Source organism: Pseudophryne corroboree, chromosome 9, assembly GCF_028390025.1.
Source record: "Pseudophryne corroboree isolate aPseCor3 chromosome 9, aPseCor3.hap2, whole genome shotgun sequence".
NCBI classification, from domain to species: Eukaryota; Metazoa; Chordata; class Amphibia; order Anura; family Myobatrachidae; genus Pseudophryne; species Pseudophryne corroboree.
Window position 1 is genome coordinate 255,677,991 of NC_086452.1, and position 22,960 is coordinate 255,700,950.

Below are 22,960 nucleotides of genomic sequence, written 5' to 3' on the forward strand. Positions count from 1 at the left end.
GTATGCCTGCAGTCGGGATTCCCGAGATTCCTGTGGACTTCGGAGAAAAAGTTGTTGCTTTTCATGAGGTTGGAAATGGTTACAAAATTATTTCTAGGCAGTTCACCAATCCTCTCTCAAACAGATATGGCCAAATGTAATAACTAGCAATTTGCTGGAGCCAGTGTGATTCCAACAAAATAATAGATTTAAAGGAGCAATTCATTTAAAGGCAAAAGTTATTATTGTATTTTTTTTTTTAAATACTTATTTGCCGCTTAAAATCTAAGGAGTATATTTCCGGTATCACACTGGCTTCTGGGCTATTATATTTGCATATAGTATAAAACAAAAGTATAACACCACTATTACTCCCCAGGATTGGTCATCCAACAAAAATCATGCATGTAAGGATAGCAAAGAGGAAGCGTCTCCTCTCCAAGAAGAAAATTGCTGTCTGTTTAAAGTTAACTAAAAACCATCTCGATTAGCCATAAGGCTACTAAAGCATGTTCTGTAAGTGGTTGATTTAATACAGAACTTTTCGAGCTAAATGAGAAATTTTAAATTTGAAGAAAATCAAACACTGCTTTGCAACATGAACTACATCCCAGACGTGAAACACGGTAGTGTTCGTGTAATATCCCTTTCAAACATACAGAAAAACCCAGGGATTTTTACTATGTGTGAACACAAATGACCAGTCTCGAAGTCCCAGGTTCACGCCTCTGTAACAGGGTCAGACTGAGACCCGGGAATTTTCCGGGATGATATACCCAGGTATATTCCAGGTCTTATGTCTGAAAGGGATATTAGAAAGCATACAAACATCTGGGATACCTATTTCAGACATCCGACCCAGCAATTTTCGAGCTCAGACACGGTTTTTTGAACATGACTGCGCATGCGCAAACCCCAGCTTTTATGGGCAGCAGCCTATACCATCCTTAGAAACCGGGGGGAGGGGGGGGGGGGGGGGTTGCTGCGCATGCGCAATCAAGCCGTCATTTGACTCCACATGTGCGGACCCGGCCGGCGGTAACAGCAGTAGCTCTCTCCCCTTCCTGGGACCCAGCCGGTGGCGGCAGCGGCTCTCTCCCTTACACGGGACATGGCCCGCAGCAGCCCCCTCCCCCTTAAAGGTAGGAGCAGCCGCTGATTATACCCCTTTTAGACATCAGAACCAGCAAATTCCCGGGTTTGAGCTCCATGACCCTGGTCGGGACTTAGTCCCGGGTCATTTGCATGTAGACATACAGTATCAAAATCCTGGGTTGATGCATGTTCACATGCATAAACCCATAATTTTGATGCATGTCTGCAAGGGGTCTTATTCAGCCTTTGCTATTTGTTAATGGCAAATATGTGGTTTTATTTACTATTTAAATACATTTCTCTTACGTCCTAGGGGATACTGGGAATCCACTTAGTACCATGGGATATAGACTAGTCCACTTGGAGCCATGGGCACTATAGAAGTTTGATAATGTGTGCTGGCTCCTCCATCTATGCCCCTCCTACCAGACTCAGTTTAGAAAATGTGCCCGAAGAAGCCAGTCACATATCTGGAGCCCAACCCCACTAAGCGTTAATGGTTCCGTTCCCCGCTGACAGAACACTAGCTCCTGAGGGAACTATTCGCAAGCGCCACCACAGCGAGCGTACATTCCCGCAGCATGCCGCCACCCCTAACATAGCCAGAAGAAAGAAGAATGGTGAGTACTAAGCCGGCATCCCGGTTAGTGGGTCGCCAGCCATTATGGTGGCATAAAGGTACGGGACACACGGCTTCTACACAGGGCAGAAAGAGTCTCCAGACTTAGTACACTGTAGTGTACACAGTACCCAGACTGGCAATACAGGCTTACTCCATTTTATGCACACAGACACATAAAGTCAGTATAAAGAAGAGCGGGAAGACCGCGAGCCATTGAAGGGGCGGGGCTTCACTATGAGCAGATCCAGCAGCTCACAGGCGCCATTTTACCCTACTGCAGCTACACAGATGCTGACTACAGGTACGTGCAACTCCTCCGGAGAGCCTCCATATTACCTCAGCAGTACCAGGGGATCATAGCAGAGGGGAGTGTTATACTAGTGTACTAAGGGGGTCATTCTGACCTGAACGCTTGCTGCAGTTCTTCGCAGTGCAGCGTTCAGGTCAGAACTGCGCATGTCGTTGCCTAGCGATCGCCTCTGCCTGATTGACAGCTGGGCGGGAGGGGGTGCATGGCAGCATTTGACCAACATTTTGTGGGCATGGTCCGGCATGCGGGGGGTGGGCCGCAGCGGCTGCATGATGTCACACGCAGCCGCTGCGAGCCAGGCAGTGACAATGCTTTTGTACCTCAGGAGTAGCTCCCGGCCAGCGCAGCTTTTGCGTGGTGGCCGGGAGCTACTCCTGAGGTACAAAAGCATCGCCGCTGAGCGATGCTTTTGTATTTCAGCGACGGGGCAGGGACTGACATGCGGGACGGGCTAGCCCTGTGCTGGGCGTCCCCCCGCATGTCTTTGTTCCTGATCGTGGCTGTACTAAATTTAGCACAGCTACGATCAACTCGGAATGACCCCTAAGTCCTAATCTAGGTACTTAGTCTGCGACCCAGCTAAGCTTGGCTTTAGTGATACGGGTGCCGTGTGCTGGTTCTATCCTCTCTGTGTCTCTCAGTAAGGGCTCTTTGTGGGTTAATTGTGCTTTTATCCTTTTCCTGTGTGTGTGCTGTCACTGCTGCAGTATGTCAGGCAAAGACTGTGTTTCATGTAGAGCACAGTGTTCCTCTTCTCCATTGGGTTCACTAGTGTGTACTCAATATGGTATCTCTTCTCAGGCTAGTGGGGCGGAGTCAGCATGGCTGGACTTCATTAGGGGGATGATTTCCGCCATCTCTACTAAATTATCTCATAATGAGAAAGAGACGCAATACTTAAGACAGTCTATGAGTTTATGCAAAAGGACTCAGTACTCTACCATTTGTCTGCAAAAACGTACTTTGGCCCATATCCTGCATTCTGACTCTGATAATGAAGGGTCAGAAATGGAGGAAGGTGAGGTGGACATAGAGGTAAGGGAGGGCACTCTGTAGCAGGGTGTAGAGGCTCTCATAGATTCTATCAGAGAAGTCCTAAATATCCCTGATAAGGTGACAGAGGAGTGTGATGAAACTTACTTTAATATAAAGAAAAAATCCTCAGCCACTTTTCCTGTATCAAAGGAACTAAATACCCTGTTTGGAAAACCGTGGGTTAATCCAGATAAGAAATTTAAAATTCCTAGGCAGTTATTACCATCTTTTCCTTTTTCCACCTGAGGATAGGAAAAAATGGGAAAAGACACCGATAGTGGATACATCAGTCTCCAGGCTCTCACGTAAAATAGTATTACCTGTTCCTGGTGCAGCCTCCCTAAAGGATACAGCTGATTGTAAGATTGAGACTACACTCAATTCTTTGTATATAGCTGCAGGGGTGGTCCAGAGATCTACTATAGCATGTGGGTGGATTACACGAGCCATTGCTAAATGGTCTGGTAATTTAATTGAGGGGTTGGACACCTTACTTCAAGAGTAAATTGTGTTACTCATGCAGCTCATAATAGACTCTGTGAACTTTATGGTGGAAGCCATTAAAGAGATAGGTTTGCTTAATGCGCGCACTACAGCTATGTCAGTGTCGGCACGGAGGGGATTATGGCTACGTCAGTGGACTGCTGATGTGGACTCAAAAAAAGGTGTGGAAGGCCTGCCTTTCACAGGTGAGGCCTTATTTGGCAACGAACTTGACAAGTGGATCTCACGAGCTACTGCGGGTTAGTCCACTTATCTACTTTCTGCAGCTCCGCCAACCAGGAAGGCCTACTCAGAAACCAATTTACAATCCTTTCTGACTGCCAAGTTTAGGAGCAAGGCCAGAGGTTCTTCTACCGCCACCAGAGGTGCTAGAGGTAAACCACGCAAACCAGCAACTGCTGGTTCACAGGAACAAAGCTCAGGCTCTGCCTCCTCATAACTTTCTGCATGATGGTAGACTGCAATGCCTGGGAGACAGGTAGTTGGGAGGCCGGCTATAACTCTTCAGTCAGACCTGGACATGAGCTTGCCATGATCCCCGGGTCATAGACCTTATAACCCAGGGCTATAGGCTGGAGTTCCAGGATCTCCCACCTCACAGATTCTTCAAATCAGGCTTACCAGTTTCACAAGAAGCAAGAGTAACCTTACAAGAAGCCATTCAAAAACTGATACAGACCCAGGTCATTGTTCCAGTTCCACCTCATCTACAAAACAAGGGATATATTCCAGCTTGTTTGTAGTTCCGAAACCGGACGATTCGGTAAGACCGATTCTGAATCTCAAATCATTGAACCTATACTTATGAGTGTTCAAGTCCAAGATGGAGTCTCTGAGAGCGGTGATCTCAGGTCTGGAAGAGGGGGAATTCCTAGCGTCTCTGGATGTCAAGGATGCATACCTTCACATTCCGATCAGACTTATCTACGGTTTGCACTGCAGGACTGTCACTACCAGTTTCAGGCCCTGCCATTTGGCCTCTCCGCAGCACCGAGGGTGTTCACCAAAGTGATAGCAGAGATGATGATGTTACTCCGCAGATAGGGAGTAAACGTAATTCCTTACCTGGACGATCTTCTGGTAAAGGCTGTGTCCAGGGAGCAGTTGTTGGAGAACATTGGTCTCATGACCAGATTACTCCTGGATCATGGATGGATTCTGAACCTACCAAAATCTCACCTAGAACCAACGCAGAAGCTGCATTTCCTTGGAATGATACTGGAGTCTAAGAGAGTGTTCCTTCCCTTGGAAAAGGCAATGGTGATCCAGTTGATGGTTCGGGCTGTCTTGAAGCCGACCCGAATCTGAGTACATCTCTGCATCCACCTTCTTGGGAAAATGGTGGCTTCTTACGAAGCAATTCAGTACGGGAGGTTTCATGCGAGGGCCTTCCAGCTGGATCTGTTGGACAAATAGTCCGGATCGCATCTTCACATGCATCAGCGGATTCATCTGTCGCCAAAAGCAAGAATATCCCTCCTGTGGTGGCTACAAACTTCTCAACTAGTGGAGGGTCAAAGGTTCGGGATTCAGAATTGGTTTCTTCTAACCACAGATGCAAGCCTCAGAGGTTGGGGTGCAGTCAACCAGGGGGGGCAGTTTCAAGGAAGATGGTCAAGTCAGGAAATCATTCTTCCAATAAACATCCTGGAACTCAGGGCTATCTACAATGCCCTTCTGCAGGCCTCATCTCTTCTTCAGAATCAGGCCATTCAAGTTCAGTCGGACAATGTGACAGCGGTGTCTTACATCAACCGACAGGGTGGAACGAAAAGCAGGGCCGCAATATCAGAGATGTCAAGAATTCTTCAGGTGGAAAAACACGCCGTGGCATTGTCAGTGATCTTCATTCTGGGAGTAGATAACTGGGAAGCAGACTTCCTCAGCAGACACGACCTGACACATCGGTGGGGTAATCCACAAATCGACATGATGGCCTCTCCACTCAAGAAGCTCAGGCGGTATTGTTCCAGATCGAGGGACCCACAAGCTGTAGCGGTCGACGCCCTGACAACTCCGTGGGTGTGCCAGCTGGTGTACATGTTTCCTCCCATTCCTCTGATCCCAAGAGTACTCAAAAGAATAAAAAGGGAAAAAGTTCAAGCAATTCTCATTGCTCCGGGCTGGCTGCAAAGGGCCTGGTATGCGGATCTTCTTGAGATGCTAATGGAAGATCCGTGGCCTCTGCCTCTTCGAGATGATCTTCTGCAACAGGGCCCGTTCGTCTATAAAGACTTACCACGGCTACGTTTGACGGCATGGAAGTTGAATGGCTGATTCTAGTCAGTAGAGGGATTCCTGACAAGGTTATCCTGACTATGATCCAAGCCAGGAAGGGGGTAACATCGGAACATTACCATAATATCTGGAAGAAATAGGTCTCTTGGTGTGAGAGCAGACAATATTCTATGGTGGACTTTCATCCCGGACGTTTCCTGCTTTTTCTGCAGTCGGGAGTTGACGTGGGCCTACGCCTAGGCTCCATAAAAGTTCAGATTTTGGCCTTGTCTATTTTGTTTCAGAAACAATTGGCTTCTCTCCCTGAGGTTCAGATGTTCTTGAAAGGGGTTCTTCACATCCAGCCTACCTTTGTGCCTCCAAGGTCACCTTGGGATCTCAATTTGGTTCTGACTTTCCTTCAATCGGACTGGTTTGAACTGTTACAGGAGGTAGATGTAAAGTATCTTACATGGAAGATCGTCATGCTGTTGGCCTTGGCTTCAGAAAGGCGCGTGTCGGAGCTAGGGGCGTTGTCTCACAAGATTCCCTACTTGATTTTCCATGAGGACAAGGCTGAACTCAGGACTCGTCAGCAATTTTTCCCTAAGGTGGTGTCGGCGTTTCACATCAACCAGCCAATTGTGGTCCTGGTTGTTACTGACACCTTTGATACTTCAAAGTCCAAGGATGTTGTTAGGGCTTTAAAGGTATATGTAAAGCGGACTGCTCATCACAGGAAATTGGACCCGCTGTTCGTTTTATATGATGCCAACAAGATTGGGTGTCCTGCTTCAAAGCAGTCAATTGCTCGCTGGAAAGGGCTCACTATCCAGCAAGCTTATTCCACGGCAGGCTTGCAGATTCCAAGATCTGTACAGGCCCACTCTACTAGGTCGGTGGGTTCCTCTTGGGCGGCAGCCCGGGGTATCTTGGCATTACAGCTCTGCCGAGCAGCTACTTGGTCGATACCTTGGCCTCTGAGGACCTTCAGTTTGGTCAGTCAGTTCCGCAGGAGCCTCAGCACTCTCCCACCCAGTTTGGGAGTTTTGATATGGTACTAAATGGATTCCCAGTATCCCCTAGGATGTAAGGGAAAATAGGATTTTAATTATCTACCAGTAAATCCTTTTATCGTAGTCCTTAGGGGATACTGGGCACCCGCCCAGTGCTTTGCTCTTCCTGCAAGGTTACGTGTTTAAGTACTGTTGTTTGGTTCAGCTGTTGCTGTCCCTGTTTTCAAGTTTGGTTAGCATGGCTTTCCTGTTGTTCTGGTTGTGCTGGTTCAGAATCTCACCACTTTCCTTATCTATTTCCTTCTCTTAAAGTATGTCCGTCTCCTCGGGCACAGTTTCCTAGACTGAGTCTGGTAGGAGGGGCATAGAGGGAGGAGCCAGCACACGTTATCAAACTTCTATAGTGCCCATGGCTCCAAGTGGACCCATCTATACCCATGGTGCTAAATGGATTCCCAGTATCCTCTACGGACTACGAGAAAAGGATTTACCGGTAGGTAATTAAAATCCTATCTTTGCTTTAAAGCTGTGCTACTTACTAGGTAATTCTTTTTTCTTACTAAGGTTCTCCCACCCATATTCCCCCTCCCACACCCAGCTATCAGCCAGTATTTCCATTCCTCAGTTACAGATCTGCCCTTCTCGTGTGTGAACTTCCTGTAAGTGTACAGCATTTGCATAGTCTGCTGTGTAATAGTCTAACCTTAGCTGGGTTATGTTGTAGCCATTAGCCGAACAGCCAACCAGACACTTTTCTTCTAACCCGGGTCTAAAAACCTGGGTTGGATGGTCTAAAAACCCTGGTACAGTGCATGATCAACGACCCGGGATTTCAATCCGGGTCATTTCTGTTCGCACATAACAAAAACCCGGGTCGATGCTTGTTCGTGGGCAAAAACCTGGGGTTTTACTGTAGCTTTATAGGAGGTATAAAATGTAGTTTGTACTGTACCCGTTTCCTGGGTTTAAATCTTCAAGTTATTAAGTTATCAATGAGTTGGATGTAACTGTCAACATTTTAAAAATAATTAGCAGTTTAGCAGCTCTTCCAGCACACCCAGGAGATGGCTGGCCAGTATATTTTTTTGTGGGATGTCAACAGTAGCCCTAATCCCCAGCTTTTCTTTCTTTTCTGTTTTATACTCACTTTTACATTGCGAGATTGATTTAAAGTTTTCCTTCTGCTATCAGTGTTGCTATTCCAAAGCTTTTGGGTACACAATATTTTTTGTCTTGCCACCTACATTTCAATCAGTTATTTTAGTTAATTGAATTATGGTTATTTCTGTTGGTTTTTACATTTCGTTAACGTTTTCATCCAAATCCATCAAGTGGAAGGCCCAGAATAGGCTCACTGGGTCAAATTGCTGCCTGGTAAACACTAACAGGAGGTCCAACCAGGACCTCAACCTCCTAGTATGTCTTCTGGGATCCAATATTACCACTCTGTGAAGTTTTCATCCAAATCCATCCAGTGGAAGGCCCAAAACAGGCTCCCTGGGTCAAAGTTCTGCCCAGCGTAACCAACAGGAGGTACGACCAGGACCTCATCCCCCTGTTATGTTTTCTGGGATCTAATGTTACCACTCTGTGAAGTTTTTGTCTGAATCAATACAGTGAAAGGCTGAGAAGAGCTTCCGACCAGGACCCTAACCCCACTCAAACCTGGCCAGGATCCAACTGGACCACCTTGTATTGGTGTCATGTCAATCGGTGCAGTGGTGTACGAATGCATAACTGGACACACAAACAAACAGACCAATTTATTTTATATATAAGATTTTGTTATGAAAGACTAGATCCTTGGACTTGCTTGATGCAGTGAATAGCTCCTCAGTAGGATTCTTGGACTTCCAAGATGCTGTGGAGAACTTCAGTACTATTTGAGAACATAGCGACCTTGGATTTGCTTGCTTGAAGTTGTGGGAAGCTCTGGCTCTATTAGGGTTAGTGAGGCCAATCCCAGGATTCTGGCTCCAATCCCGGGATTCACGGGATTAGATTGTGCATGCGCAGTTTTGCTGGGCAGCGCTAAGCACTATATCACAGCTTCCCGGCTGTGCGGCCCGGGTGGCACCTGGGTGTTTAAAGCCTAGGTGGGCAGCCATGAACACACACTGACCACGCCGGTGGCATTTCAAATGTAGTGCCGGCTGCTAGCCAATCGGAGCTGGTGTACCGGCAGCCAATCAGGGAATACCCCGCAGCAGCGTCTCCTGATTGGCTGCCGGACTGCCCGTTGTGACTGGCTGGCGGCCAGCACTACATTTGAAATGCCACTGGCGCTGTCAGTGTGCGTCGATGGCTGCCCGCCTAATAGCAAGTATTGCTACCTACACCCACCCTACCTCACTGCTCACTACATCCTCCCACCCATGCTGCTCCCCACCTACACCCACCATCCCACGTTGCTCCCTTGCTCTTCCATACACCCTTCTTCACTGCCCTCCACTTCCACTCTCCCTGCTTCCTACAGAGAGTGTTTTTCAATCCCGAATCCCAGGAGTCATGTGCGTGCAAACATTTAGTGGTAGAAACCATCAATGGTATTCCATACCATAGCTGCGTACCATCAATGAGTCATGCAGTTTTACCCATTGATGGCAACCATTGATGGTACTGTCACCGATGGCCATCCCTAGCAACCAGTCAGAACATGATGGCAGATGTGTACTGTGTACCGTGATAAACTTATTTGTAAGCCAGCGTCATTGATTTGTACTGTACTTTTTTGTACTAACATCTCTAAATGTTGGTAAAAGAGCTGTGAATTATTATTTTAACCGGTTTAAGATTTCAAATGCCTAGGAGAAAATTTTCACTTGGTCATGTCAGTGCTGAGGGTAAAAGGGTGCGCATTGCGAGTAGGCTTGCTCTGAGAGAGAACATTGGTACGAATAAGGTAGGTGGTATGAATTTTTTATGTAGAATATTTTACTTTACCTCTGTAAATTTATTGAATAAATATTTATTTTATTGCACTAACTAGTGTATATTGTATTAATAAGGTTTTTGTTTAGCACCAGAGGCACCACAATCGGGGAGCGAGAACATTGCCTCATGAGGATAGCCTAGAGAGAGAACATTGCCACTCAGAAGACCGAGAGAGACTAGTTTCTCGCGTCAAACAGAAACTCTGTAGCAGAGAAGTACTGTACTCGCCTATTCTTTCAAAGAAAGCGAACCTGTTTACATAGGCAAGGTGAAACCTCTGAAGAAAATATGGCTCACCTTTCTTTACAAAGACAGAGTACCTGTATAAATAGGGAGAAGGAAACCTCTGAAGAAAAAGAAACCCGCCTCTCTTCACAAACAGAACGTACCAAGGTAGATAGGGAAAATGAAACCTCTGAAGAAACAGAGGCCCGCTAAGCGCAATCAATACCTTTTCACGTATTACACATTTTACCAACACCCTCAATCCCGCTCTAAATACTGTACTTCCAAAATCTGAAAACACTAACGGGTATATTTACTAAAATTCCGAGTTTGTACGATTTTTTATTTTTTTTCTAAGTGGCAACACAGGAATTTACTAAGCACAAATCTCAGCAGTGTTTGGGCTATTCGTAATCATTTTGATGGCAAAGTTCAGAAATACGAATGAATAGACCATTGGTCAAACGCGGCTGTTTGTTCATACAACACGGGAATTTACTATTCATTCGTATTTGGGTGTTAGTCTCTGAATGCTCAATTGCGGGTGTATTTTTTTGCGATTCGTTAAAAAAAGCAGCAAAAAAATAGACCTGCTTTTTCCAGGCGAGTTTGGATAATCATGCACGGATCAGATCTGTGCATGGTTATCTATGGGAAAGGGTCTGTTTAGTGTAAAAATAAAAAATTAAAATTGCGTGGGGTCCCCCCTCCTAAGCATAACCAGCCTTGGGCTCTTTGAGCCGGTCCTGGTTGTAAAAATACAGAGAGAAAACTGACTGGGGTTCCCCCATATCTAAACAACCAGCACCGGGCTCTGCGCCTGATCCTGGTGCCAAAAATACGGGGGACAAAAAACGTAGGGGTCCCCCGTATTTTTTTACACCAGCACCGGGCTCCACTAGTCCGAGAGATAATGCCACTTTTATATTGGTCCCTGGCATTAAATCCCCAACTAGTCATCCCTGGCCGGGGTACCCTGGAGGAGTGGGGACCCCTTAAATCAAGGGGTCCCCCCCTCCAGCCACCCAAGGACCAGGGATGAAGCCCAAGGCTGTCCCCCCCATTCGTGGACGGTAGATGGGAGGCTGATAGCCTTTTGTGTCAAAATAGAATATTGTTTTTGTAGCAGAACTACAAGTCCCAGCAAGCCTCCCCCGCAAGCTGGTACTTGGAGAACCACAAGTACCAGCATGTGGGGGGGGGGGGGGAACGGGCCCGCTGGTACCTGTAGTTCTACTACAAAAAAATACCCAAATAAAAACAACACACAGACAGTGCCGTTTCTAGCGGCGGGCGAGCCGTGCAACCGCACGGGGCGCCCGCCGCGCCACTTTAAGTGTTATTTCCTCCTCTCCTCCCTCTCCCCGAGCGCTCCTGCTCGAGGGGGCGGAGTTTCGCGAAATGACGCGTTTGCGTCGTGACGTCATGACGCAAACGCGTCATTCCACGAAGCCCCGCCCCCCGAGCAGGAGCGCTCGGGGAGAGGGAGGAGAGAAGCCTGGAAGGAGGCGGCGGCGGCGGCGGCCGGCGCGAGGGACGTCCGGCGGCGGGATCCGAAGAGCGGAACATGTAAGTATATCTCTCTCTCTCCCCCTTCCTTCCCCCCCACCACTTGACACCTGCCTGCCACACTGGGGATACCTGCCTGCCACACTGGGGATACCTGCCTGCTGCACTGTGTAAAATGGGGACACCTGCCTGCCACGCTGTGTAAAATGGGGGCCTGCCTGCCACGCTGTGTAAAATGGGGGCCTGCCTGCCACGCTGTGTAAAATGGGGGCCTGCCTGCCGCACTGTGTAAAATGGGGACACCTGCCTCACTGTGTAAAATGGGGACACCTGCCTGCCGCACTGTGTAAAATGGGGGCACCTGCCTTCCGCACTGTGTAAAATGGGGTCACCTGTCTTCCGCACTGTGTAAAATGGGGACACCTGCCTGCCGCACTGTGTAAAATGGGCGCCTGGCTGCCGCACTATGTAAAATGGGGACACCTGCCTCACTGTGTAAAATGGGGACACCTGCCTCACTGTGTAAAATGGGGACACCTGCCTGCCGCACTGTGTAAAATGGGGACACCTGCCTGCCGCACTGTGTAAAATGGGGACACCTGCCTGCCGCACTGTGTAAAATGGGGATACCTGCCTGCGTACTGTGTAAAATGGGGATATCTGCCTTCCGCACTGTGTAAAATGGGGATACCTGCCTGCCACACTTTGTAAAATGGGGATATCTGCCTGCCGCGCTGTGTAAAATGGGGATATCTGCCTGCCGCACTGTGTAAAATGGGGATACCTGCCTGCGTACTGTGTAAAATGGGGATATCTGCCTGCTGCGCTCTGTAAAATGGGGACACCTGCCTGCCGCATTGTGTAAAATGGGGACAACTTGGCTGCTGTAATGTGTAAAATGGGGACTTTTTTTATTTTTTCCCCCCTGTGGTGGGCGTGATGATATCAGATGAGGCCACGCCTTGTCGGGAGCGCGCGCGCCTCAGGCGCGCGCATACTTTTTCTTTTTATAGCTATATGGGGGGGGCGCAATTTTTTTTATAGCAATGGGGGGGGGGGGGGCGCATTTTTAAATCTCGCACTGGGAGCCAAATTGTCTAGAAACGGCCCTGCACACAGACACCGTGAAAGTAAAAGTTTAATAAACATACATGCACACTTACATACATACTTACCTATGTTGACACGAAGCACTCGGTTCTCTTGACCAGTAGAATCCAGGGGTACCTGTAAATAAAATTATACTTACAAAGAATCCGGTGTAGACCGGTCTTCTTAAATGTTATAATCCACGTACTTGTAAAAATTAAAAAATGAAACACCCGGTCCACGAACTGAAAGGGGTCCCATGTTTACACATGGAACCCCTTTCCCTGACTGGCGGGACCCCCCTTGACTCCTGTCAAAGAGGGTCCCTTCAGCCAATCAGGGAGCGCCATGTCATGGCACTCTCCTGATTGGCTGTGTGGTCCTGCACTGTCAGTCAGGCGGAGTAGAGTGGATACAATGTAGCGCAGTGGCGCTACATTATATCCAATGGTGGGAACTTTGCGGTCTGCGGTAGACGGTGAGGTTAAGTGGGTCACTCTTGTGGTTGGCCCCACTTAACCTTAAAGCTCATAATCACTGTGTAACTTGCTATTAAAATGCTATTACCTTACGGGTGAATTTTTCTCTTGTGTCCTTTTCCTCTTTGCTTATTGATTTGTACGGGGAAGACATTTGCCGGATGATTTCCTTTTTGCTCGCAGCTAGTGCTTCTTGGTCTTCACTGACTAGCTTGAACTTTCTCCAGTCATGTATGACACCTTTAGGTCCTGTATAAATAAGCAGTGTTAAATGCAGCAACAAATAATACATACTGTATCTTAACAACACTACACTATATTAAAATTAAATTGGTTAAAATAGAGGCTAATTTGATAATGTGAAAGTTATGGAAGTAAGTGAAAGTAAATTCTGCAAGTCTGTCCATAGTAATCATCAGTATTTACTATTTTCAATCACTGCTCAATATATTTCTGTTTCTGTAGCTCCTTATTTGTCACAAAGTGTATGTAATATGGGTACATCTGTAAGTAAAACAACAGTTAAGCAAGTTAAAGTAGTATTTTAAAGCTCAAAGCTCATTTGTTTGGATACTTAGAAAATACTATACTACAGTATGTGTTGCATGAACTATATGACATTCACTCATCTTGTTTAATGGAACGAGGTAACTGTAGACTGTACAGTAATTTAGTTTTATCTTTTAATGAATAGTATTAGCAAATAAACCAACACCAGAACACAAACTAAAATATTATAATCCTACTCAGTAAGCAATGTATATGTGATGAGATGAAGCCCAAAAACTAGAATAATAAACTCCCTTTGTATATTAGTATGGCAATCGACCTCCAGTGGCATCTATTGTACAAATGTTGGCAATATGAAAAAGTAGAAGACAGGCTCGTTCATGTACAGTCATTTAAACATACTCTTGTCACGTTTAAAGGTTTTTGTGAATTTGGATCAGGACCCATGGAATTAACTTTGTATGTAGGAGGATAGCTGAAGATTTGAAGCTTACTATGTCTTGTAGAGAGATAAAGTGGATGAAGATAAAGTACTAGCCAATCAGCTCCTAACTGCCATGTTACAGACTGTGTTTGAAAAATAACTTTGTCTCCATCCACTTTATCTCTCTCCAAGGCTTAGTAAATAGGCACCTAAGTCTTGATTAGACTCCTTCTCATTATACCAATGTTCGGGGGAGATGTCACCTCTTGACCTGGTTTGTGTATGAACAGACTTAGGGGGGATTCAATTAGCCCTGTTAATTTAATGGGGGTGAAAAAGGGAGATAGCCTCAAGCTACCACAGCTAATTGAATTTCCCTGTTAATGTAGTATTTGATAGTTACTGTACTGAGAGCTATAATACATAGCATGTACAGGTTGTAGAAGTGGCCACAATGAAGTGCCTGTTGTACTGTTGACAGCATGCAGGAGAATAGATATTAGTGTACTGCACAGTACTGAGAATAAGATGTAGATGAAACTCCAGAGGATAATTGCACACCTGGATTACTGGATTGAGTGTGCAGGACAGTTTAGATGATAGATGTTTAAGATTAATGTGGACTGAACAAATGCTGGTGTTACCACATCCCCCCAGTCTTCATTCAGATACGCCAATCTGTCACAGATGGGAGGTCATGACGTGAGTTTTTTTTTTCAAGTTGCCACCACGCAGATTATTTAATGGCATTCTTGGAATGGCCTGATACTAAAGTCACACTTATAGATCCACAGTTATTACATATATGTAGCATGGGTCTTTACAGGCAAGTGAATTCATAAAAGACACAGAGAGACGCTGATAAATTCTTAGGATTTATTGAAAAATATCTCCAGAGTTAAGTTATACAGAAAAACAGGTAAAAATCAAGACATACAATTATGGAATGCACAATTAACTTCAAGCAAATAAAAAGAACTAAAGTCGAAAAAACCTAACATAATCTTACGCTGAGATTTCAGTTCATCTGAGTGGAGGGAGACCACGGAAAGCAGAAACTGGGGCTTACTCTTAGCATGATGTTACTCCCTTGCAAGTGAACACTTGGTGCTGACCTCAGCCCCTTCTTATCCCTGGCAGCTACTCCAGGAAACAGCTCCCACCCTTGGGTTTTAACTCTCTTGTTGCTGGACATTAATGAATCAATCAGTCACCTCTTGACCTGGTCTGAAAGATCTGGTTACTTGAGTAGTGATGCAAGAAGCTTTAGTACACAACCTTTTATTACTGATACAAGCTTATTTTCTGTTTCCAGACTCCAAAGAAGAGCATGAACTATCTCCCTCCACCCCCCAGGTCATATTCAGGACACAGCACAGTGGATATTTTTATACACAAAATCAAATCACTTTTAAAATCTTAGGTAAAGAGAGTGCCGCTTACCCAGGGCACACAGTATGCATGCAGTCATGACATGTGACTTTAAGGAATCGCCAAAACCCATGGCAACGCCACAGCAGGATCCATTTGTATGAAGGTAGCTGGAGATGACATCCTTGTTACAGTATGCTCTGAAGACTGGTGTACTGTAGATGCACTCTGTGAGTGCAGGTCACTGATGCAAAATCAGATGCAGATGCACTTTGTAAATGCAGGTCACTGGAGACAGTGGTGGAGTTGTACTAAGTCTTATAGAGTGATAAAGTTGAGAGAGATAAAGTACCAGCCAATCAGTGGTGGAACTTGTGAGTGGTGGGCCCAAAAATATAATTTGGGCCCCTCTCCTCCACCCCAACTCAAGTTCACAATATGCCACACAGAAGTGGGTGACAGCATAAGGCAGGGGGAGGCAGAGGTTCACATAGAGAGACAGATGGTGACAACGGAAGGCAAGGGGAGGCAGAGGGTGACAGTGGAAGGCAGAGGGTGATGGGAGAGCCAGTGAGTGACAAGGAGAGACAGTGGGTGACAGGGTTACAAGAATAATGTCCGGTGCATTCAGATAACAGGAGGTATGTACCTTGGTGGGGTAGGACACAGCGGCCTCTGATCTTTCTGTGACAGGGGACCTCACTCAGTCAGGCAGTCTCTGACAGTGCAGTTAATACCGGTTATGAGTTGCCTTTAATTCACAGCAGTGAATCAGAAAAAATGTACAGCTATCTACTGATTAGAGGCAGTATGTGGCTGTGATCATTAGCACTGATACAGTATGTGGCAGGACTCCTCCATCAGTCCATCACACACCAGATCAGTACTGCCTCCCTAAGGTAAAGGGCAGGTGTTACTATTGTAGGGACTTCTTCTCTGCAGTGGATGGGTTGCAGAGGATCTTCTGGGCAGTAACCTGTAAACACCCAGGGTTGAGACTTGTAGAACTCACCAGCGGGTCTTCTTGCCTATAACAGCCACTTTTCCCATAAGGCAGAACATGCCTACCGGTACTGGGATGCCACCAGGTCATACAAAGCTGGCGGTAGTACGAGCTCAACCCAAAGTGACCTGGATCAATGCCGGTAAAAATACAACAAAGACAAGACCAAGAATACAAAAAGACAAGAACGAGACAAGGGAAAAATTAATTAATAACAAAGAATAGTAATAGGGTAAAGGTACTAACAAGATACCTGGGTATTGACAGATACAGAATGAGTGGTGCACCAATGATAACAGCAATGAGGAAGTAGTCTGGAGAGATGGCAATAACCGACTAATACCCCTTTTCCACTAGCTCAAAAAACACGGGTAAATGCACGGGGGCGCGCATTTACCCGTGTTTTTGGCAAGTGGAAAAGGGTAAACCCGGATCAAGTGACCCGTGAATCCTACCCGGCTATTTACCTGGGTAGGACACGGGAATGATCCGGGTAGGGTGTAGTGTAAACGGGAGCCGTGTCGATGCGACACGGCTCCCGTTTACACTGTATGGATGGGCGGCGCTGGGAGATCATGTGATCTCCCTGCGCCGCCCCTGCCGTGTAGCTAGAAGCGTCACCAACCCGGCATATGCCGGGTTGTGACTGCTAATGGGAAAGGGACCGAGCACGGGTCGCAGCAGGGGGCAGCTCCCGTGTCAGGCTCCCGGCTGCGACCCGTGCTCGTAGGTGTAAAAGGGGTATAACAGACAGGGTAATCTGATTAAAGAGACAGATAAGGAACATATATCAAATGGTACATAATAAATAATAAGGAATGCTCTATACCAGCAGTAGTAACTTCTGGCAACAACAGAAGTAAATAACAATGGAGTTCAGACAGAGAGAACAGAACAGATATACAAATAACACAGAATGCTCCATGCCAGTGGATGTTACTCCTGGCAACTTCAATAACTGACACTAAGGAGCAATACTACTGTTAGGAGATTATTACAGCATAGCAGAAGTGCTAGATACTCAGGTGGTGTTTGCTGTTTAGTATCCAATGAACAATACAATATACTCCTACAGACAGCACATGAAACAGGAGCACAAATGATGGACTGGTTACAGGAACAAACAACAGGGAATCTGCAGAGCTGCAGCTGTGGAAGAATGGAAGACAATATTCATACAATGTACTCCTACAGACAGCACATGAAACAGGCACAAAGGATAGCCTGGTTACAGGAACAAACAACAGGCATTTTGCAGAGCTGCAGCTGTGGAAAAATGGAAGACAGTATTCCAACAGAACTAGGACCTGACACAGAGGGACAAGGGCTCCCGCTGCAACTAAGCTCTATGACCAGCAAACAGTGCAAGGCAGATTCAAGAGATAAAGGGAATAGGAGCCAACCAACAGACTTCTGCAGCCAAGCCTCCAAAGATCACTAATCCCATGCAGCCACTACAGCAAATAAGCAGACAGATCAGAGCTGCAGATCTGTATCAGCAGGTCACTCTGGCATTGGAGCCCACATTGCTCTCTGTACTAGGCCATTCTTCTGACATTGCTCAAAATGGTCCGTGGGGAAGGGGGGCAGGGGACAACTCATTACAGGACTGGGCAGCAATGGGCCCCTTGGTCCTCAGGGACCCCAGTGTAATGCACCTGCTGGACCAATAGTAGTCCCGCCCCTGCAGCAAATCATTTCCTAACTGCCATGTTACAGGCTGTGTTTGAAAAATAACAGGATCAGGTTGATTGGTTGGTACTTTATCTCTCTCTTAGTCTTATTACATCTGCCCCTCTATGAGATGAAGACACACTTTGTGAATGCAGATCACTGAAGGCAGAATCAGCTACAGACAGTGTCAGACTGGGGAATGAATGGCCCACTGGGTGAATGCAGTGGTAGGGTCCATGCTTAGGGGTGTGGTCAGTTTCAGAGAGGGTGTGGCTAGTCACCTCAGAGGCTTGACTAACCATTAGATATATAGAGTAAAAATCTAATGCATGCATGATAATGTACCAGAGTAATAACAGAAATGCACTGTAGAAAATACACCATAGTTCTGTACAGTATAATGTAAGATATTTATAATGTATAATTAGTGCACAGTCTGGAGCCTGATCCCTAGGGAAAGTGGGGCCCCAAACTGTGGGGCCCGCCGGGGGCTTCCCCATGTGCCCCTGTGGGCCAGTGTGGCCCTGGCTACAGGTTCACTTGGTTAATGCAGATCTCTGACGATAGAATCAGATGCAGGAACTTGAACAGTCTGGAAGCCACTGCAGCCAGCAAAACTACAACTCCTTTCTCTGGCATGCGGGGGGCCGGGTCCTCCCCCCTTCCGTTGAAATGCAAACGCTTCGCTAAACAGTAAATCACTCGCATCTTTAGGGTAGTCCCTTGTCCCAGGGCCGCCATGTTTTGGGTCACAGCGGCTGCGTGTGACATCGCGCAGCCACCGCGGCTCGCCCCACAAGAGGCCCGTAAAAGTCTCCATTGTCCGTACCACACATCCCCCAACACCGCGGTGACACCCCTAAATGCTGCAAAGCTGTCCCCATCACCGCTTCCCACTTGGACTTAGACTGTGATCGCAGTTTAAGTCCTCACACCTGCGCACATGCACAGAAGTGCGGAAATCACCGAATAGTGATTTGTATACTTCTACAATCGAAGCTGGATCGGGCCCAATGTCTATGCATTATAAATGATTCAATTTTTTATTCATTTTAGCTATCTGGTGAAGTCTATTTCTGTGATGAAAAATGAAATGAACAATACTTCAGTTTCCTCTGATTGTGTAATACCTCCCCTATTAACATCTGATTTGAGCTAATTTACTGTATGAACGCTAAAGAGTAAAGAGCTTCGGATAAGCAGTTACATTTATTATTTGATGTATGCATATTGGGGTTTTTGTATTATATAAACAAAATAATAGCCATTATGGTTGAGTATCCCATATGCAAATATTCCGAAATACAGAATTTTTTGAGTGAGAGTGAGATAGTGAAACCTTTGTTTTCTGATGGCTCAATGTACACAAACTTTGTTTAATATACAACGTTATTAAACATATTGTATTAAATGACCTTCAGGCTGTGTTTATAAGGTTTATATAAAACATAAATGAATTGTGTGTATGTATACAAACTTTGTTTAATGCAAAAAGTTATTAAAAATATTGGCAAAAATGACCTTCAGGCAGTGTGTATATGGTGTATATGTAACATAAATGCATTCTGTGCTTAGACTTGGGTCCCATCTCCATGATATCTCATTATGGTATGCAATTATTCCAAAATACGGAAAAATACGATATCCAAAATACTTCTGGTCCCAAGCATTTTGGATAAGGGATACTCAACCTGTACTACAATATATAGTCTCTCTTTGACTATGTTCCTTGTTTGAAAAGAGATGTCACCCAACCTGTAAGGAGTAAATACTTGGGTCCACAAGAGTAAATTTTAATAAGACTGCTTTTATTTTTATATGGGGTTATAGTACACACATTTTTCAATGATGTTTGTTTAAAAGTATTGAACCAGAAGGGGTACTCTCATACATACATACTGTACATGCGTACATATACCAGACCTGAACTGCCAAAGAGTTGAAATAAAACAAAGAAATGCTATTTGTATCAGCTTCCTGTATACACTCTTTGGAAATTATCCTATTAATGTATACATGTAACAGTTCTAAATGATGGATATCCAAACATGTTGTTTATCTTTGACAGCAGTTGCATAGGGTATGCGGTTAAAATACCTCCCTTTGGGATCCCGGCTGTCTCAATACATATGCAGGGATCCTGACAGGGGTACTATACTGCCACCAGAATACTGGCAAAGTTGGTTGATTCCCCCTCTGTGGGTGTCCATGACACCCATAGAAGGAGAATAGAACCTGTGGTGAGAACTACTGTAGTATCTATTGGATTGATACCAAGTATGTAAACGCATTTAGCACCATTTGTTTGTATTGGACATTGTGCTAATTTAAATATACATTAATATGTAGCTTTGCTTTCATTATACTCTGTGCTATTTAGAAATAGTATGCACTACATGATCCTTTATATTGATATCCGACATTTAGAACTGTTACAAATGTATACCAATATAATAACTGTGAAGTGGGCATATCCATTTAGTTGGCTGTAAACAGCTGTTACTGTACCTTTTTTGTTAGCAGATTGAAGTTCTTTGAATTGCAGTTTATGTATGCAATTAGCTCTGTTTTTTTTCCGCAGCTCCATCTGTACATTTTTTTGCTGTTGTTTGGAACTCACATTTACCCTTCTGGTTCAGCACCAATATACACTTTATTACTTTTACCCTAAGATATGCATTGGGTCCACAAAATATTTTTTGTATGTCCATTCAGATTCATGATCAATCCTTGCAGCTAATTACTTTTCATTGACTGTAGCTGTTCATTTGTTGTTGACAGAGAGGTGAGTTTGTTATACTGTAAAAAAACTAGGTGGTTGTATAAGAAAGTAATAAGAAAGGAATAGAAACTTCTGTTTGAGAATTGGTAGCTCTAAGGGGTCTATTTATTAACACCATTTCACATTTTCTAAGGATTAACACAAAAATGTAATATCCCAATAATGTATGAAGAGGGATATTGGACTGATATCTTCTGCGGTCGCTCCATTTTTGTGTGCGAAAAGCAGCCCCCGTAAGATTCTATTGGTGCTGTTATATTATGAAACTAAATTGGATACCCAGCACGCCTGGATTGAAGAATGGACCTTGAAGTACATCTGCAGCATTCTGTTTTTTTACATTGTCTTTGCCTATAACCCCATTCACATTGGGAAGTAGCAGCAATGATCCTACGCGATGGTAGACTCAGAAGCGGATTTACCGCTAGGCAATATAGGCTGCCGCTTAAGTCCCGGCAGGTGTCGGGGGGCTCACTGACAGGGTTGTATTATACACTGCAGCTACATCAATAATTGTGCTGGCCGCTCTTGCTGAATACTTCCAGACCCGACCTGCCTTCTTCCCTGCACCCAGTTATTATTATTATATTTTATTTATAGGGTGCCACAAGTGTTTTGCAGCACCGTACAAAGGACAGTACAGGGTGACAAAACTTAGCATTGCAGTAAATAAATAACAAAAATAGAGTACAGGTAACAAAGAGCACCACAGTTCTCAAAACATAATACAGGTAGGATGTAAGTAGTGAGGGAGTAATCATCGTACTACTAGGAGTTGGTGGCCATAGATAGAGATGGGCTTTTGCCAGCAGGAGAAAAAGCGGGTAAAGATGGTCGCTGAGTAGGAGAGAGCTGCGAATGAAATTGTCAAGAAGAGGGCTTTGACAACAAGATGCAAGAGGGCCCTGCTCTGAAGAGCTAACAATGTAGTGGGAAGGGGCAACAGACAGATGACATGAAGCAAGCGGGAGGTAGCCTGGTAACAGTATGTAAGCAAAGATGTTCTAGGCATGAGGCAGGGGGATGGAGGAGTAGCCTCAGGACTAGGTTATGCATTGGAAGGGTATGCTTTGATGAATAGGTGGGTTTTCAGTGCCCGTTTGAAGCTTTGCAATGTCGGGGAGAGTCTAATGGAGCGGGGGAGTGCTTTCCACTGAAGGGGTGCCACATGGGCAAAATCTTGAACTCGAGCATAATAAGCAGTGACCAGGGTAGAGGAGAGGCGATGGTCATTGGCCGACCATAGTGGTCGGGAGTGAGTTTGAAGGGAGAGGAAGTTGGAGATGTAGGGAGCTGTGGAATTAGAGATGGCCTTGTATGTGAGTGTGAGGAGTTTGAAGAGGATTCTGCAGGGGAAAGGGAGCCAGTTCAGATTTTGTCAAAGGAGAGTGGCAGATGTGGAGTGGCAGGAGAGGAAGATAAGCCTAGCTGCGGAGTTGAGGACAGATTGGAGGGGAGCAAGATGGGAGCAAGTGAGGAGAACATTGCAGTAGTCGTGAGATGACCAGTGAGTGGATGTGGGGTGCAAAGGAGAGGGAGGAGTCAAGAGTGATGCCCAAGCAGGAGAGTTGGGGAACAGGGGAGATGATGGTGTTGTCAACAGTGATAGAGATATTGGTAGGGGGTGTTACTCTGGCTGGGGGAAAGATAATGAGTTCAGTTTTTTCCATGTTGAGCTTCAGAGAGTGCTCAGACATCCAGAAGGAGATGGTGGAGAGGTAGCTGGAAACCTGAGAGACGACATAGGGGGACAGATAAGGAGAGGAGAGGTAGAGTTGTGTGTCATCAGCATAGAGGTGGTATTGAAGGCCAAAGGAGTTAATGAGCGCAACCAGGGAAGAAGTGTACAGGGAGAACAGTAGGGGGCTTAGGACAGAACCTTGAGGGACACCAACAGGAAGGATGGAAGGGTGTGAGGTGGTGCCAGAGGCAGACACAGAGAATGAGCGGTTAGTGAGGTAAGAGGTAAACCAGTCAAGGACTGTGCTAGTTTAGCCGACGTTTTGGAGTGTGTGGAGGAAGAGAGGATGATCCATGATGTCAATGGCAGCAGAGAGGTCCAGAAGGATGAGCAGAGAGAAATGGCCCCTGGATTTGGCCGAAAGCAGGTCATTGGTGACTTTCACCAGGGCAGTCTCAGTGGAGTGGAGTGGGTGAAAGCCAGATTGTAGTGGGTCAAGGA

At 45.7% G+C, this 22,960-nt stretch overlaps 1 protein-coding gene across 1 annotated transcript in view; it reads right to left on the reverse strand.

Moving 5' to 3' along the window:
* Positions 1 to 22,960, reverse strand: part of PDC (phosducin) — a 110,216-nt gene that overhangs the window by 4,698 nt on the left and 82,558 nt on the right. The window contains exon 3 of the mRNA XM_063938781.1: positions 13,103 to 13,263. Coding sequence (XP_063794851.1) covers positions 13,103 to 13,263 — 161 coding nt within the window. The remainder of the gene's footprint in view (positions 1 to 13,102; positions 13,264 to 22,960) is intronic.